General features: G+C 49.5%; 1 protein-coding gene and 1 long non-coding RNA gene across 2 annotated transcripts in view; one reads left to right on the plus strand and one right to left on the minus strand.

Moving 5' to 3' along the window:
- Positions 1-477: 477 nt before the first annotated feature.
- On the plus strand, positions 478-15,532 carry TMEM207 (transmembrane protein 207; the record flags this gene model as incomplete). The annotated part of the gene is made up of 5 exons (XM_083442464.1): positions 478-570; positions 4,152-4,189; positions 5,515-5,559; positions 6,494-6,636; positions 15,220-15,532. The coding sequence occupies 5 exons, from the start codon at positions 478-480 to the stop codon at positions 15,435-15,437; spliced, it is 537 nt and encodes a 178-aa protein (XP_083298590.1). The 3' UTR covers positions 15,438-15,532.
- Positions 2,316-17,188, minus strand: part of LOC310678495 — a 179,885-nt gene continuing 165,012 nt past the window's right edge. The window contains exon 3 of the long non-coding RNA XR_014511776.1: positions 2,316-2,565. This is a non-coding gene — a long non-coding RNA (uncharacterized lncRNA). The remainder of the gene's footprint in view (positions 2,566-17,188) is intronic.

Below are 17,188 nucleotides of genomic sequence, written 5' to 3' on the forward strand. Positions count from 1 at the left end.
AGGAGGAGGAGGAGGGAGAATTTAAAGAACTGAATAACATTTCATTAGAGGTGAAATAAATTGCGGGGAGGGGGGTGTCTGGCTTCCAAGAATGTTTTTGCAGCTTGAATTTCTTGCAAAAAAATCCGAATGCTTATTTGCCTGATTGGCATTTCCCAAGCACATAGATGCTGTTAGATCCAGGGATTGGGAGGTATAATAAAAAGGATGTTTCCAATTTGCAAATGTCTGACCTTCACCAGGTCCACAAGGTAAGCTCCCCGAGTGGGATGCCCTTTGCAGGCAAGGCAAGGGGGTGTGGAGGCAGCAATAACTCCCACGTCACATGGGCAATCTATTGCCCCATGCACTTGCTTCACATCCCATAATTAATCCTCCACCCCCGGCAACACAAGGAGCTGGGAAGCATTCCAGCTCAAACGCAGGAAAACCGCAGGTGAAGATTTGAGATTTGAGAAGCTTTCGCAAAGGTTGACCATGAGGAATCTTCCATTTGGGCTGGACCTCCTTCTGGTCTTGCAAACCGGACAGATCTGCTTGGCACTCGCCCAGGGAATCTTGTATGTTGAGGTGAGCATTGCCCTTATATCATAATCCCATTATACAGATCTATGGTGCGACTGCTTTTGGAAAACTGTGTGCCGTCCTGGCCAACTCGCCTCAGAAAAGGATATTGCAGAGTTGGAAAAGGTTCAGAAAAGGCCGCTTAAATGATCAAGGGTTTGGAGCGACTCCCCGTTGCAAAAAGGCTGCAGGATTGGGACTTTTCGTTTAGATAAAAGTCGAGTGAGAAACGACACGATCAAAGTTCACAAAATCATACATGGCTTGGGGACTGTGGATGGAGAGGTTTTTCTCCCTCTCTCCTAACTCTAGAAAACATAGGCATCCTAGGAAGCTGAGTGTTGGAAGATTCAGGACTGATAAAAGACAGTCCATCTTCATGCAACGCAGAGTTAACCTGTGGAACTCATCACCACAGGAGGCAGGGATGGCCACCAGCTTTGATAGCTTTCAAAGAGGATCAGACAAATTCTCAGAAGAGAAGCTGGGTCAGGGCCACCAATGTTTCTGAATCCCAGTTGCTGGAAACCACAGGGGGGTAGAGTTGCTCTTGTGTTCGAATCCTGCTTCCAGGTTTCTCATTGGGGATCTGGCTGGCCACAGGCTGCTAAACATCAGGACTCATCATAATCTTCTAGTGTTGCATGAGTATACAGAGTATTCAGAACCTTTTGGGACCTTGACCGTGGAGAATCTTAGTGGGAGCCATTGCCTCGTACAACCCCCCTGAGAAGAACAAGGAAGGATTCCATGGGAGGCAGCCTGGCGGATTCTGGTTTTCTCTCCTTGCACTAAATTTGAGCACCATTTTATTTTAAGAATATTTTGAAAGCTGCTTTGAGAGCCACTGGAGGCCTCAGCGATAGGAGCCTTCCAAAGGAACACTTTGGGATTTATTATTACCCGCTGAATTCAATTAACCTAATAATTTGCTATTTATTATTCTAAATAATAATTTTGGCAATGCTGCCATCACGGACATGCATCACTGCCAGAGGCTCCTAGGCGTGGGGAAAACCTCATTCAGGGAAATATAAATGTGAACTTTTTGCAAGCCAAAAAAATTAAATAAATTCCACTTGGGGTTTCCCCCCACCCACCTCGAAATTTGTTTCAACTCTAGTGGAAAAACTCCTTTGTTTCTCTGCCACCCTCCCTCAGCCTCCTTGTTCTATGTAGCATTATTACTTGGGCTTTTTATTTTATTTTGCCCGAAGCACCACCGCCGACTGAGAAGCCAGACCTTCATTAACTTTGTCTCTCACAAATTTAACACAAAGGGTGTTGCTCGGAACAGGCGATATGATAACTCTCCTTGGGCGAGTGAGATCTGCTAATGAGGTATAAAGTAAGAGCTCTGGTGGAGACGGGACAGCAATAAATTCTCCTTGTACATTCTTCTGGGCTACTCCATTAGTTCAGTTCCGTATGTGTTATTTATACTTTCCCACATAATTTATACGGCTGAGGAGAGAGCACAGTATATTTCCTTTTGATAGGACACGAATAAGATTGCGGCAAATCCAACTGAGGGAATCTATTTTTGAGGAGTGGGTCCCAAGGGCTCTCTGCCCTTGAGAAGTGTTCTTTGGAGAAGACGTATTCTTTCACAGAACCGTAGAATTGGAGAGTCGCAAGGGACCATGAGGGATGCAGGTGCCGCTGTGGGTTAAACCACAGAGCCTAGGGCGTGCCGATCAGAAGGTCGGTGGTTCGAATCCCCGCGACGGGGTGAGCTCCCGTTGCTCAGTCCCTGCTCCTGCCCACCTAGCAGTTCGAAAGCATGTCAAAGTGCAAGTAGATAAATAGGTACCACTCTGGCGGGAAGGTAAACGCCGTTTCCGCGCGCTGCTCTGGTTCGCCAGAAGCGGCTTAGTCATGCTGGCCACATGACCTGGAAGCTGTACGCTGGCTCCCTCGGCCAGTAAAGCGAGATGAGCGCCGCAACCCCAGAGTCGGTCACGACTGGACCTAATGGTCAGGGGTCCCTTTACCCTTTACCTTTAAGGGACTGTGAAGGTCCAAACCTCTGCAATGCAGGAATCTTTCGCCCAGTGTGGGGTTCAAACCCACATCCCTGAGATTAAGAGTCTTATGCTCTACCAGCTGAGCTATATGGGGGTGCAGGATTCTGGTTTTTACTGGGGTCACCGTTGTGGTGGGTGCCCTTGAGGAGGTCTGCTGCCTGTGAAGCCACAGGAACCAGTGCTGGCCACCAAGATGGGTGGCTTTAAAAGAGGAAAGGACAACAACAACAACAACAACAACACCCAGATTTAGATGCTGTCTAAATTTTCTTCTAGACTCTGGTGATTTAGGATGTGCCATCCTGCTTTAAGCAAAATCTGTGACCCATATGGCTTAAGAATTTATGGGACCGCATCTCCTGGTCTACTCCACAGAGGACCTTAAGGTCCATGAATAACCATAGTTTAGATGTCCCGGGCCCTAAGGAAGTCAGACTATCCTCCACCAGGGCCAGGGCCTTCTCAGTGGTGGCTCCGACCTGGTGGAATGCTCTGTCCCATGAGGCCAGGGCCCTGCAGGATTTAACCTCCTTCCACAGGGTCTGTAAGACAGAGCTACTCCGCCTGGCTTTCAATTTGAACTTAGCCTGATCTTTTATTCCCCTTCCTTCCCTCCCCTTTTTATGAAGATTACCCGCTCTGGGATCCCACAGCTAATTCTCCCCTGGCCTCCTCGCTGGCCCAAGTAGGACTAATTTAGCCAGCTAGCCCTGGTGATCATCCAATGTTTATTGGATGGATTTTCTCCCTAAATTGATTTTTGAATTCTGAATTTATTGTTATTCACATTTTATACTATATTTTATGCTGTTTTCATTGCATCAATTAAGTGTTTTAAATTTGTTGTTAACTGCCCTGAACCCAGTTTTCTGAACCGGGAAGGGCGGGGTATAAATAAAAAATTATTACTGTTATTAATTAAACCGCTGTGGTGTAAACCACTGAGCCTAGGGCTTGCCGATCGGAAGGTTGGCAGTTTGAATCCCCACGACGGGGTGAGCTCCCATTGCTCGGACCCTGCTCCTGCCAACCTAGCAGTTCGAAAGCACGTCAAAGTGCAAGTAGATAAATAGGTACCACTCTGGCGGGAAGGTAAACGCCGTTTCCGTGCGCTGCTCTGGTTCGCCAGAAGCGGCTTAGTCATGCTGGCCACATGACCCGGAAGCTGTACGCCGGCTCCTTCGGCCAATAAAGCGAGATGAGCGCCGCAACCCCAGAGTCATTCACCACTGGACTTAACTGTCAGGGGTCCTTTACCTTTATTTTAAAGAGATTCAAGGCTTACAAGCTTTTTGTGCACAGACTATCAAAGGCTCCTAGCCAGGATGGCTCTGCTTTGCCTTCACAGTTAGAGGCAGCAATGGTTCTGAATACCAGCTGCTGGAAGCACCAGGAGGGGAGAGTGACTCTTGCGCTGGAATCCTAACTGCGGGTTTCACAGCTAGGCGTTTTGCAGCTAAGTAATCCTTGTTGCCATCTAAGCACAGTTAAAGTTTGAAAGCCTGGAGCCTAAGCTCACCTAAGCACACTCCAGTTTCTCATGTTCTCTGTGTGTTTCAGGCATCGGGTTCAGAAGCAGAGTGTGAATCTGCTGAAAGGTAAGCCAGTTCCAATTTGTGTTACTTTTTCTGTTCTGGGAACATTAGTTTGGGTGGGGAGGAGGGACGGTGCAAAGTTGCAGGGCTGGGCTGATGCTGCCGAGCCTGGGATGGTGCATGAATTGAGTCCAAGCACCAGCTGCACATTTGCAACAGAGGAATCGGCCTTGCAACCAAGGGAGACTAGTGGCCCATCTAAACTCAGTATACCCAACCCTGGCTGGCAGTGGCTCTCCAAAGTTTCAAGACCTTCCTCATTCAAAGCACAGAGCTATGGCTCTTTCTCAGCTGGAAGCTACTAGTGTGGTGCAGTGGTGCAGCAGAGAATTAAAAATCACAAAATAAGCAACAAAATAAAGGGTGAAAATATAGGCTGTTAGACCTTTAATGTATTCCCTTCCAAGAGAATTCCCAACTTCCCCTTTTCTCCCAGCATAGGAAAATATCAGTCATTTGGTAAGTTAAAAATTGATTTACTTACAAACTCTCCAAAGGTCAGATTTATGTGCCTTTCCAGAAAAGTTGCACAGGCAGTAACACTTAGCTTGATTACAAAGTAGTGAAAGTTCTTTAATTATTAGTGGAGGAACTCAAGAGTGGCTTGAGAGAGCGACACGGCTGAGCTGGAGCAACCACCTCAAAACTCTTCACACACTGAGCTTCTTAGGTAGACTGAATACAACAATAGGCTTGATTACCTATTTCCTCCCAAGGTCGGGGAGGTGGCCTAGCTAAGCCTGGTAGGACACTCACTCGCAACCAAGACAGACTGGAGGGTGAAAAAACCCCATTTCCTGCCAAGGGGAAGTGGCCTTGCTAAACTGGGCAAGACAGCTTACTCTATGGCAGTGGTTTTCAACCAGTGTGCCATGGCACCTTGGGGTGCCTTGAAGGATGGTCAGGGATGCCGTGGACAATACTGGCCTGTGTCCCTCTTTCCTTCCTTCCCTCCCTCCTCTGATGCCCTCTTGTGTCTCTGCCTCCCAAAGGCTTGTGCGTCTGTTTGTTGCAGCAGCCCTGGCTGCAAGCTCTGCAGGCGAATGGTGCCTTTGGGGCTGACCAGGGGGTGCTTCCCAGACCCCTGTGGGGCAGTGTGAGGAGGCACCTCTCTTTAGGATGGGGGGGGGGAGCAGCTCAGAGACCAGGGGTGGCAGGAGTTCTTTGTTGGACTGCTTATGTTGTGCCTGATGATCGTCTTCCAAAGCAACCGCTCCATTCCGAGCTTAAAAATGGAAAGCATAATGCTGGTGGTCAACAAAAGAGGTTTAAAGACTTTTTCAAGGCCAATCTTAAAACTGTATTGATATTATTCTTTTCATTCTCAGGTGTGATGTTTATGAAGAGCAGAGTCTGATTGCCTGGTATATCTGGTGCGTGTTTAATATCTGTGGGGAAAAGCATTAATAAAGGATACAGTGGTACCTTGGGTTAAGAACTTAATTCGTTCCAGAGGTCCATTCTTAACCTGAAACTGTTCTTAACCTGAAGCACCACTTTAGCTAATGGGGCCTCCCGCTGCTGCTGCTGCTGCACTACCAGAGCACGATTTCTGTTCTCATCCTGAAGCAAAGTTCTTAACCCGCGGCAATATTTCTGGGTTAGCGGAGTCTGTAACCTGAAGCGTATGTAACCCGAGGTATAGTGGTACCTCAGGTTAAGAACTTAATTCATTCCAGAGGTCCATTCTTAACCTGAAACGGTTCTTAACCTGAGGCATGCTTTCACCAATGGGGCCTCTTGTTGCCGCTGGTGCGCAATTTCCATTCTTATCCTGGGGCAAAGTTCTTAACCTGCAGCAACCACTTCCTGGTTAGTGGAGTTTGTAACCCGATGCATCTGTAAACCCAGTACCACTGTGCACAACAAGACTGATAGATAGATAGATTTATACTTAAAAAAAATGTATACTATTGTGTCATAAAAACATACTAAAGTGGTTTACATAAAACCACCCAATAAAGAAACATTAAAAAGTGTGTGTGTGTGTGTGTGTGTGTAAACACAGACACCATTTAACCATTGTAGAAGGATGTCTTCTTAATTGCCTGCATAGGCCTGGTGGAATGGAGAAGTTTTCAGGAGGAGTTTAAAAGCTGGCACAGAAGGCACCTGCTGAATCTCTAGTGGCAGAGAGTTCCACAGGGCTGTGCTGCTTTTTCATACGTAAGGTGTAGGCAAAGACATTAAAAGTTGGAGTCTTGTTTTTTTGTAACTTGACTGGAACGGCTGAACTCACCCATCAGTTTTTCTCCTGGAGAGTCCAAGTTTTCTGAGCTCAGCCTTGTGGATTTTTCTCTGCTTTAGGTTCTACATCTCCCTTTTCTTGGCTGCGATCCTTCTGGGCATCGCTGCTTGCTGCCTGCAGCGCTGGCTGAAACGACGGAGGCTCTTCTCCTCTCAGCGGACAGTCGCCGTATTTGCCCTCAGCGACGCCGATTCAGGACACAGTGAGTTTCGCGCCTGGATGTGGAGAGAGGACCTGCTTGCATATCGAGACCCCGCAGCCCCCCCCCCCCCGTTGGAAATAACACACAAGGAAGGACACAGATATTAGGTTTATGTTATGGGGCAAAAATTTTGGCCACAACTTTATTGAAATTACAGAATGTGAGCGGGATTGGCTTCGGCATTGATTGGACCTGACTATATCTGACTCCTGCCCGCTGCGCAGGGAGTCCAGTAAGGGTAAGCCACCGGTAGGGGGAGCCCTGTCGATGATGGACTCAAGGGCATCCTGATCAAATTTGCAGATGACACCAAACTGGGAGGGGTGGCTAACACCCCAGAGGACAGGATCACACTTCAAAACAACCTTGACAGATTAGAGAACTGGGCCAAAACAAACAAGATGAATTTTAACAGGGAGAAATGTAAAGTATTGCACTTGGGCAAAAAAAAATGAGAGGCACAAATACAAGATGGGTGACACCTGGCTTGAGAGCAGTACATGTGAAAAGGATCTGGGAGTCTTGGTTGACCACAAACTTAACATGAGCCAACAGTGTGACGCGGCAGCTAAAAAAGCCAATGCAATTCTGGGCTGCATCAATAGGAGTATAGCATCTAGATCAAGGGAAGTAATAGTGCCACTGTATTCTGCTCTGGTCAGACCTCACCTGGAGTACTGTGTCCAGTTCTGGGCACCACAGTTCAAGAAGGACACTGACAAACTGGAACGTGTCCAGAGGAGGGCAACTAAAATGGTCAAAGGCCTGGAAACGATGCCTTATGAGGAACGGCTAAGGGAGCTGGGCATGTTTAGCCTGGAGAAGAGGAGGTTAAGGGGTGATATGATAGCCATGTTCAAATATATAAAAGGATGTCACATGGAGGAGGGAGAAAGGTTGTTTTCTGCTGCTCCAGAGAAGCGGACACGGAGCAATGGATCCAAACTACAAGAAAGAAGATTCCACCTAAACATTAGGAAGAACTTCCTGACAGTAAGAGCTGTTCGACAGTGGAATTTGCTGCCAAGGAGTAATAATAATAATAATAATAATAATTTATTATTTATACCCCGCCCATCTGGCTGGGTTTCCCCAGCCACTCTGGGCGGCTTCCAAAAGAATATTAAAATACTGTAATACATCAAACATTAAAAGCTTCCCTAAACAGGGCTGCCTTCAGATGTCTTCTAAAAGTCTGGTAGTTGTTGTTCTCTTTGACATCTGGTGGGAGGGCGTTCCACAGGGAGGGCGCCACTACCGAGAAGGCCCTCTGCCTGGTTCCCTGTAACTTGGCTTCTCGCAGTGAGGGAACCGCCAGAAGGCCCTCGGCGCTGGACCTCAGTGTCCGGGTAGAGCGATGGAGGTGGAGACGCTCCTTCAGGTATACTGGACCGAGGCCGTTTAGGGCTTTAAAGGTCAACACCAACACTTTGAATTGTGCTCGGAAACGTACTGGGAGCCAATGTAGGTCTTTCAAGACCGGTGTTATATGGTCTCGGCGGCTGCTCCCAGTCACCAGTCTGGCCGCTGCATTCTGGATTAGTTGTAGTTTCCGGGTCACCTTCAAAGGTAGCCCCACGTAGAGCGCATTGCAGTAGTCCAAGCGGGAGATAACCAGAGCATGCACCACTCTGGCAAGGCAGTCCGCGGGCAGATAGGGTCTCAGCCTACGTACCAGATGGAGCTGGTATACAGCTGCCCTGGACACGGATTTAACCTGTGCCTCCATGGACAGCTGTGAGTCCAAAATGACTCCCAGGCTGCGCACCTGGTCCTTCAGGGGCACAGTTACCCCATTCAGGACCAGGGAATCCTCCACACCTGCCCGCCTCCTGTCCCCCAGAAACAGTACTTCTGTCTTGTCAGGATTCAATCTCAATCTGTTTGCCGCCATCCATCCTCCAACCGCCTCCAGACACTCACACAGGACCGTCACCGCCTTCACTGGTTCTGATTTGAAAGAGAGGTAGAGCTGGGTATCATCTGCATACTGATGAACACCCAGCCCAAACCTCCTGATGATCTCTCCCAGCGGCTGCATATAGATGTTAAAAAGCATGGGGGAGAGGACAGAACCCTGAGGCACCCCACAAGTGAGAGCCCAGGGGTCTGAACACTCATCCCCCACCACAACTTTCTGAACACGGCCCAGGAGGAAGGAGCGGAACCACTGTATGACAGTACCCCCAGCTCCCAGCCCCTCAAGACGGTCCAGAAGGATGTTATGGTCGATGGTATCAAACGCCGCTGAGAGATCCAGCAGAACTAGGAAACAGCTCTCACCTTTGTCCCTAGCCCGCCGGAGATCATCAACCAGTGCGACCAAGGCAGTTTCAGTCCCGTGATGAGGCCTGAATCCCGACTGGAAGGGATCCAAATGGTCCGCTTCTTCCAGGCGTGCCTGGAGTTGTTCAGCCACCACTCGCTCAATCACCTTGCCCAAGAATGGAAGATTTGAGACTGGGCGATAGTTGGCCATCGTGGCCGCATCTAAAGATGGTTTTTTAAGAAGCGGTTTAATAACCGCCTCTTTCAGCGGGTCTGGGAAGACTCCCTCACGGAGGGAAGCATTCACCACCCCACGAAGCCCATCGCCCAGCCCTTCCCAGCTAGCTTTTATAAGCCAGGATGGGCAAGGGTCAAGGAGACAGGTGGTTGGTTTCACTCGTCCAAGCAGCCTGTCCACATCCTCGGAGGTAACAGATTGGAATTGATCCCACGCAATTTGACTAGACAGGACTCTAGCACTCTCCCGCCCCGGCCCTGCTCCCACGGTGGCATCGACCTCTTCCCGAATCTGAGCGACTTTATCTGCAAAAAACTTTGCAAAATCATTGCAGGAGATCATGTGGCCCGTACTGGGCCCCGATGTAGCAGGTGGTTCCGCTAGATTGCGGACCACCTGAAAAAGTCTCCTGCTGCTGTTTTCTGCAGATGCAATAGAGGCGGTGAAGAAAGTCTTCTTCGCCGTCGCTACTGCCACTTGGTAGGCTCGACATTGAGCTCTAACCTGTGTCCGGTCAGCTTCAGAATGGGTCCTCCGCCACCGGCGCTCTAGCCGTCTCAACGATTGTTTCATTGCCCTCAGATCCGTGGAAAACCACGGGGCTGTCCGGGCTCCATGCAATCGGAGAGGGCGCTTCGGAGCCAAACAGTCAATAGCCCTGGTTAACTCCACATTCCAGCGGGCCACCAGGGAATCAGCTGAAAGGCCATCAACATGGGATAAAGCATCCCCTACCACTCTCTGGAAACCATTTGGATCCATTAAGTGGCGGGGGCGGACCATCCGAATCGGTCCCACCTCCCTGCAGAGGGGAAGGGTCGCGGAGAAGTCAAGTTGCACCAGGAAGTGATCTGACCATGGCACTTCTTTTGTTTCGCTTTTACTTAGTGTCAGATCACCAACATCCATTGAGGTAAACACCAGGTCCAAGGCATGTCCGCGGCTATGGGTTGGGCCAAACTTATTCAGGGACAGCCCCATGGAGGCCATGCTTTCCACGAAGTCCCGAGCGGCCCCTTGTAAGGTCGTGTCGGCATGGATATTAAAATCCCCTAGGACAACCAAACTAGGTGTCTCCAGGAGGACATCCGCCACGACCTGAAGCAGCTCGGGCAGGGAATCCTTGGTGCAGCGGGGAGGTCGGTACACCAGAAGGAATCCTGTACTGCCCCTATTGCCCAACTTCCAGAACATGCACTCAGAAAACTGGGTCTTCCCAATAGGACGCCTGGTACAAACTAATGACTTCCTAAAAATCACTGCAACCCCCCCTCCCCGCCCACAAGGCCTGGGTTGCTGTGCGTAAGAGAAACCTGGTGGACAAGCAGCAGCAAGAACAGGCCCATCTGCTTCATCCAACCAAGTCTCTGTTACACATGCCAGGTCAAATCCTCCATCCATGATCAAGTCATGGATTGCAGTGGTTTTATGAATCATCGACCTGGCATTGCACAGCAGCACCTTCAGGCCATGTGGGTATCCCTTGCTGATTCCAGTATCCGTCCGGTCAGGACCAGACCCGGAGGCAGGGATAGTCCTCAGACAACGACTAAACCTGCCTCCTCTGTAATGACAAGGTCTGGTCTTAGCGTAACTCCTCCTCCTACCCGTGATCACTGAGATCGGTTGTCCCAGCGCATCCCCCTCTGTGGAACATGCCCCAGCCATTTTGTTGGCTGGGACCCACTCCCCGGCAGCCCTGACCCCTCCCCTTAAGAACAAAATAAGACCTTAAAACAATAAAAACAAAAACAAAAGACCCCAGAAAACAAAAAACAATACAAATAAAAAACTATAAAATTACAAATCCGTTAAAACAAACAAATTCCCAACTAAACATCCATCCCACCCCCATCCACGTCCCCGCATATACAAAAAAATAAAAATAAAAAGAACAAGGAAAAATTTAAAACATTTTAAAAAAGCTCTGCGCCACTCCGGAACCCCCTGGGCCGCAGCAGCAGTGACAGCAACCGTCCCTGTGAGGCCTGTCAGGCCCCGCCCCAGGCCAGATGGTAAGTGGCAGGAAGGAGCAGGGCCTTCAGACACCCACACAGGAGAATCCTCCTGGGCAGCAGAGCGCAGTAGCAGTCCTTATGAGGCTTCAGGCCCCGCCCCGGGCCAGATGGTGAATGGCAGGAAGGAGCAGGGCCCTCAGACACCCACACAGAAGAATCCTCCTGGGCAGCAGAGCGCAGTAGCAGTCCTTGTGAGGCTTCAGGCCCCGCCCCAGGCCAGATGGTAAGTGGCAGGAAGGAGCAGGGCCTTCAGACACCCACACAGGAGAATCCTCCTGGGCAGCAGAGCGCAGTAGCAGTCCTTATGAGGCTTCAGGCCCCGCCCCGGGCCAGATGGTGAATGGCAGGAAGGAGCAGGGCCCTCAGACACCCACACAGAAGAATCCTCCTGGGCAGCAGAGCGCAGTAGCAGTCCTTGTGAGGCTTCAGGCCCCGCCCCAGGCCAGATGGTAAGTGGCAGGAAGGAGCAGGGCCCTCAGACACCCACACAGAAGAATCCTCCTGGGCAGCAGAGCGCAGTAGCAGTCCTTGTGAGGCTTCAGGCCCCGCCCCGGGCCAGATGGTGAGTGGCAGGAAGGAGCAGGGCCCTCAGACACCCACACAGAAGAATCCTCCTGGGCAGCAGAGCGCAGTAGCAGTCCTTGTGAGGCTTCAGGCCCCGCCCCGGGCCAGATGGTGAGTGGCAGGAAGGAGCAGGGCCCTCAGACACCCACACAGAAGAATCCTCCTGGGCAGCAGAGCGCAGTAGCAGTCCTTGTGAGGCTTCAGGCCCCGCCCCAGGCCAGATGGTAAGTGGCAGGAAGGAGCAGGGCCCTCAGACACCCACACAGAAGAATCCTCCTGGGCAGCAGAGCGCAGTAGCAGTCCTTGTGAGGCTTCAGGCCCCGCCCCAGGCCAGATGGTAAGTGGCAGGAAGGAGCAGGGCCTTCAGACACCCACACAGGAGAATCCTCCTGGGCAGCAGAGCGCAGTAGCAGTCCTTGTGAGGCTTCAGGCCCCGCCCCAGGCCAGATGGTAAGTGGCAGGAAGGAGCAGGGCCCTCAGACACCCACACAGGAGAATCCTCCTGGGCAGCAGAGCGCAGTAGCAGTCCTTGTGAGGCTTCAGGCCCCGCCCCGGGCCAGATGGTGAGTGGCAGGAAGGAGCAGGGCCCTCAGACACCCACACAGAAGAATCCTCCTGGGCAGCAGAGCGCAGTAGCAGTCCTTGTGAGGCTTCAGGCCCCGCCCCGGGCCAGATGGTGAATGGCAGGAAGGAGCAGGGCCCTCAGACACCCACACAGAAGAATCCTCCTGGGCAGCAGAGCGCAGTAGCAGTCCTTGTGAGGCTTCAGGCCCCGCCCCAGGCCAGATGGTAAGTGGCAGGAAGGAGCAGGGCCCTCAGACACCCACACAGGAGAGTCTTTAAGTGGTGGAGTCTCCTTCTTTGGAGGTCTTTAAGCAGAGGCTTGACAACCATATGTCAGGAGTGCTCTGATGGTGTTTCCTGCTTGGCAGGGGGTTGGACTCGATGGCCCTTGTGGTCTCTTCCAACTCTATGATTCTATGATTCTAAGTCTGGTAAGGGTAAGCCACCGGTAGGGGGAGCCCTGTCGATGCGAACCAACTCAAGCTTCCCCTGGTGTTCCCATCGGGGTCGTGTCAAAGCCCTAGCCCCCGACCGGGCTTCGGACAAGATCAACACCCCCGGATTCCTTTAACGGAATAGCCTTAAGCTTGGAGGGGCAGTTGGTGGCCACACCTCCCCTCTCCCACACAAGGTCAAACAATGCCTAACCGCAACCCTAACAAAGTTGTGACGATTGCCAGTGCCAATTTGCCAAGTGGAAAAATTCCTACCAGGCCCCTTGGACAACCAAGGGGACCAACCGAAGTCCATAGCAAGGCCAGTGCCTAACGTGCAAAATAGGGAGCGAGCCAAAGAGAAAGTCCTCTGGCTCACTCCTCCATTTAAACAGCTCTGGCCATGCCCCCCTGGCCAGCGGATTGGCTGGCCGGGCTCTGACGTGGCTGGGATCCCCCAGGTAATGGGGGACAAAGTCACCCACCTCTGGTGGGCAGTGGGTGGCCACGCAGTCCACCGCAACTCCTCCCCACTGGGAAGTGGAGTGGATTTCTCATCTGGGCTTGTTCAGAACTCTGGATGAAAAGCCCTAAGCGAGGATATTATGGCATCAGACATTCCAATAGAAAGAAGGAGGGGTTTTTTTTTTACGTATGCATCAAACACAGCGAGAATGCTGTTAGCCAAAGGGTGGAAAAGAGGTATAATACCAACTAAAGAGGAGTGGCAGGATAATTTGTTTGAGTATATAGAATTAGCGAACATGACAGAGAAGGTCAGGGACCGGCCAATCCAAAAGTTTAAGAAAGAATGGGACACCTATACATTATATTTAATAATAATAATAATAATAATATTATTATTATTATTATTATTTATACCCCGCCCTCCCCAGCCAAGGCCGGGCTCAGGGCGGCTAACAAGCAATAATAAAAACAAGTTGAATGAATACAACTTTAAAAAAAAAGATTAAAATACAAGATTAAAATATTGAAACATTAAAATATTAAAATGCAGCCTCATCACAGGAGGAGAAAGGAAAAAGAAAAAAGAAAGAGGGGGAGGGAATCAAATTGGCTCCAAGCCAAAGGCTTAAAAGAACATTGTCCCCACACCAAACCTTTAATATGCTTTGATTAACTCTCATTATAGCATAAGTCAAAAAGAATACAAACAACATTTAATATTGGTTAAGTTTATTGAAAAATAGAGGCAGCTAATCAGGAAAGAAAGGACCCATGCAGAGGAGGTCGGAAGTCACCAGGCAGGGAAGAAAGTTACTCCCCCCCTCCCCCGGGTGGTATTTTTCTTTTTTGTATTGGTAGTGGTTTGCTGGTAATGCTTTTGTGTTTTGGTGTTTCGAGGTGAATTGATGTATTGTTTATAAATCAATAGAGATTGAACGGGGGGGGGGGGGAGGAGGAAGGAAAAAAAGGAAAACACCTAAGCGAGGTTATAGATATCTCACCCCAAGGAGACACTGACCAAGAAGGAGCCAGGTTTGATGTAGAAATTGGTTGCCCATCTGCCAGGCATCCCTGAGCTGCGGTTCCTGCACTGCAGCGGGCTGGTTTGGATGACCTTTGGGGATCCCTTCCAACTCTCCCATTCTATGGTTTTATGTTTCACCGATTGCTTTCTCATATTATCCTTTTCATTCATTCATAAACTTTATTGTGCTAGCCAAAGGCCACGGCATTGTTCACAGGGGGAACAAAAGGAAAAACAGCAATAACCATAAAAACATTTTTTTCAAAAAAAAATTAGCACCACCGGTGCAATAAACCATGTCAAGTCTCCTAGAGATTATTTGTTGCATAAACTAGAATAGCAGGGAAATCTCAGGTAAAATATGCCAACTTAAAGGTCTGAATCCCCTTTGCAGCTGACCGCTATTTTATCTAGCTCTTTTATCTGGCTCCCACCCTCTTTAACTTTTATATAAATGATACGGTGCCACATTTAACACAAGCGCAATCACCTGCTCCATCAATTAGCAATAGGAAGATATCCTGTCGGCTGTACGCCAATGATGCGGTGCTCTGTTATGTACTGAGTTGAATAAGATCCAAAATGCAGCAGTCTGATTGGTCCTAGAACAATAGGATCCAGAATGCAGCAGTCTGATTGGTCCTAGAACAATAGGATTCAGAATGCAGCAGTCTGATTGGTCCTAGAACAATAGGATCCAGAATGCAGCAGTCTGATTGGTCCACAGGAGCCACCCAATCCAGCTCCAGGTGGAAGGGAATCCGCAACCTGATTGGCCCACAGGAGAATCCCAGAATTAGCCAATCATGTGGGGCCCATTGTGTAAATAATGTATATAAAGCAGACATTTCAGGGGAACTTCCATTCCTCACCACTATGAGCTGAATAAAGAGCATGAAATCCACTCTCGACTCCGAGTCTATTTCATGCTCCTATCACTCTCCCGATTAGGACTTTAAAATCTGCTCATATGATCATGGACACTTCTTTTCTCTCCTTCTCTAGAGAGTGACGGCAGGCTGAGGACCGTGCCCCCAATCCACCCTCACCCCCAGTGGAGTTCCTCCGATTTCATCTTTGATACGGTGATGAGGAACGGGCCACCTCCGTCCTACGAGGAGATCGCGAAGCCAGGGGCCACCCAGAGGTGCTGCCCAGCTTCCAGGCTGAGGGGTGACATGGCCGCAGACCCACTTTCATGGGGAGAGGACTCAGGGTCCTAGCTAGAGGGCCGGGCTGGGACATGGGCAGCCCTGGCCTTGGCAAGGAAGCTCATGGGGCCACCATGGGCAGGCCACTCTGCCTCAGCTTTACCTACCTCGCAGGGTTGTTGTGAGGCTGAAACGTTGCTTCAAGCTGTGTGGAAAGGGAAAAGTGCATGTCATGAATAAAGAAATGCTACTTCAGTCAACTGAGTGAAGGATTGGATAGCTGGTAATGCCAACGGTGCAGGTTCGATCCCTGTATGGGATAGCTGCGTATTCCTGCATTGTGACGGGTTGGACTGGATGATCTTCAGGGTTCCTTCCAACTCTACAATTTGAGGATTCTATGACTCAAGTTGAGTATTGCCTTTGCTGCAGGCCCTACCTGTCAGGAGTTCAGCCACACGATAAGGTGGTGGGCTCTCTGTCAGGAGCTCGTCCTACACTTGAGTAGGACCCTGACAGAGACCCATGCCCGACTGACATGTTCTCTCCCTCCTGGTCGATCGTTCGGGAGCTTCAAAAGCTTTCTTCTGCCCAAACATCACAGCGACCGATGCCAACTGACACCGGCACACTTAGGGATCCGCAGAGTTTGCGCATCATGCGTGACAGACCTCAGCAACTCAGCATTTTGGCCAATCTACTTTATTTACATCTAAACACACAGGGAGCACTGCAACATGGCTCCCTCTCTCTCTAGCATCAGACAGCAAAGAGAAAGGACAAAGGACAATAGTCCCACTTCACAGAAAACAGTAACACAAACATCCTGTCTCCGTCACTTCCCACTCTGTGGAGTCAAAACATACACCCTCATGTGATAGACAACAATCCCATGACTGCAACCATGGAGCAGGAATTTTAACATTGTGCATTAAGTAAGGAGTCCATATCCCACTCAAAATATTGGTGGATCAGAATGCAAGGATCTGCTAGCTGGGTTTTTTATATATATATTATTTTTTACCAACCACCAAAACACAAATAGTTAAACCCCCAGGCGGCTGATACATTGGGTATACAATATTCAATAATATACATAGTCAATAATATTCAATAATAACATATTCAAATCAACGATATGTACACTTCCATATACCTTAACACTCCTCCTTCCACAAGGTTTATTTAACTTTTAACATTTTAATTGCCCCAAATTGTTCAAACCTATTCAAATAATTCAATATCTTCTCAGACCAATCCTCCTCTTTCTCACTGACCTTAAACCCTTTCATTCTATGCATCTTCACAGTTAGGTATTCTAAAATTATAATATTATTCAGTTTTTTCCTCCATTGGTTCACCTCTAGCTCTTCTGCAATTTTCCAATTACTCGCTATAACCTGTCTGGCTTAGAAACAAAAATTATGCCCACCTTGCATAATTCAAGTTCGGTTTGACTCTCAACCCTCCCCAGCCCCGTTCTAAGGAGCGAAGTTGGCGGGACAGGTTGGGTGAAAGACAGAACCAGCTCTCAGCTTTCTTGGCAAAGCATTCCCCCCCCCCCAAAAAAAGCTGGACATTCAGGTTGTTGTTGTTGTTTAGTCGTTTAGTCGTGTCCGACTCTTTGTGACCCCCTGGAGCAGAGCACGCCAGGCACTCCTGTCTTCCACTGCCTCCCGCAGTTTAGTCAAACTCATGCTGGTAGCTTTGAGAACACTGTCCCACCATCTCGTCCTCTGTCGTCCCCTTCTCCTTGTGCCCTCCATCTTTCCCAGCATCAGGATCTTTTCCAGGGAGCCTTTTCTTCTCACGAGGTGTCCAAA

This window comes from Podarcis tiliguerta (genome assembly GCF_965153285.1).
Source record: "Podarcis tiliguerta genome assembly, chromosome: 5".
NCBI lineage: Eukaryota > Metazoa > Chordata > Lepidosauria > Squamata > Lacertidae > Podarcis > Podarcis tiliguerta.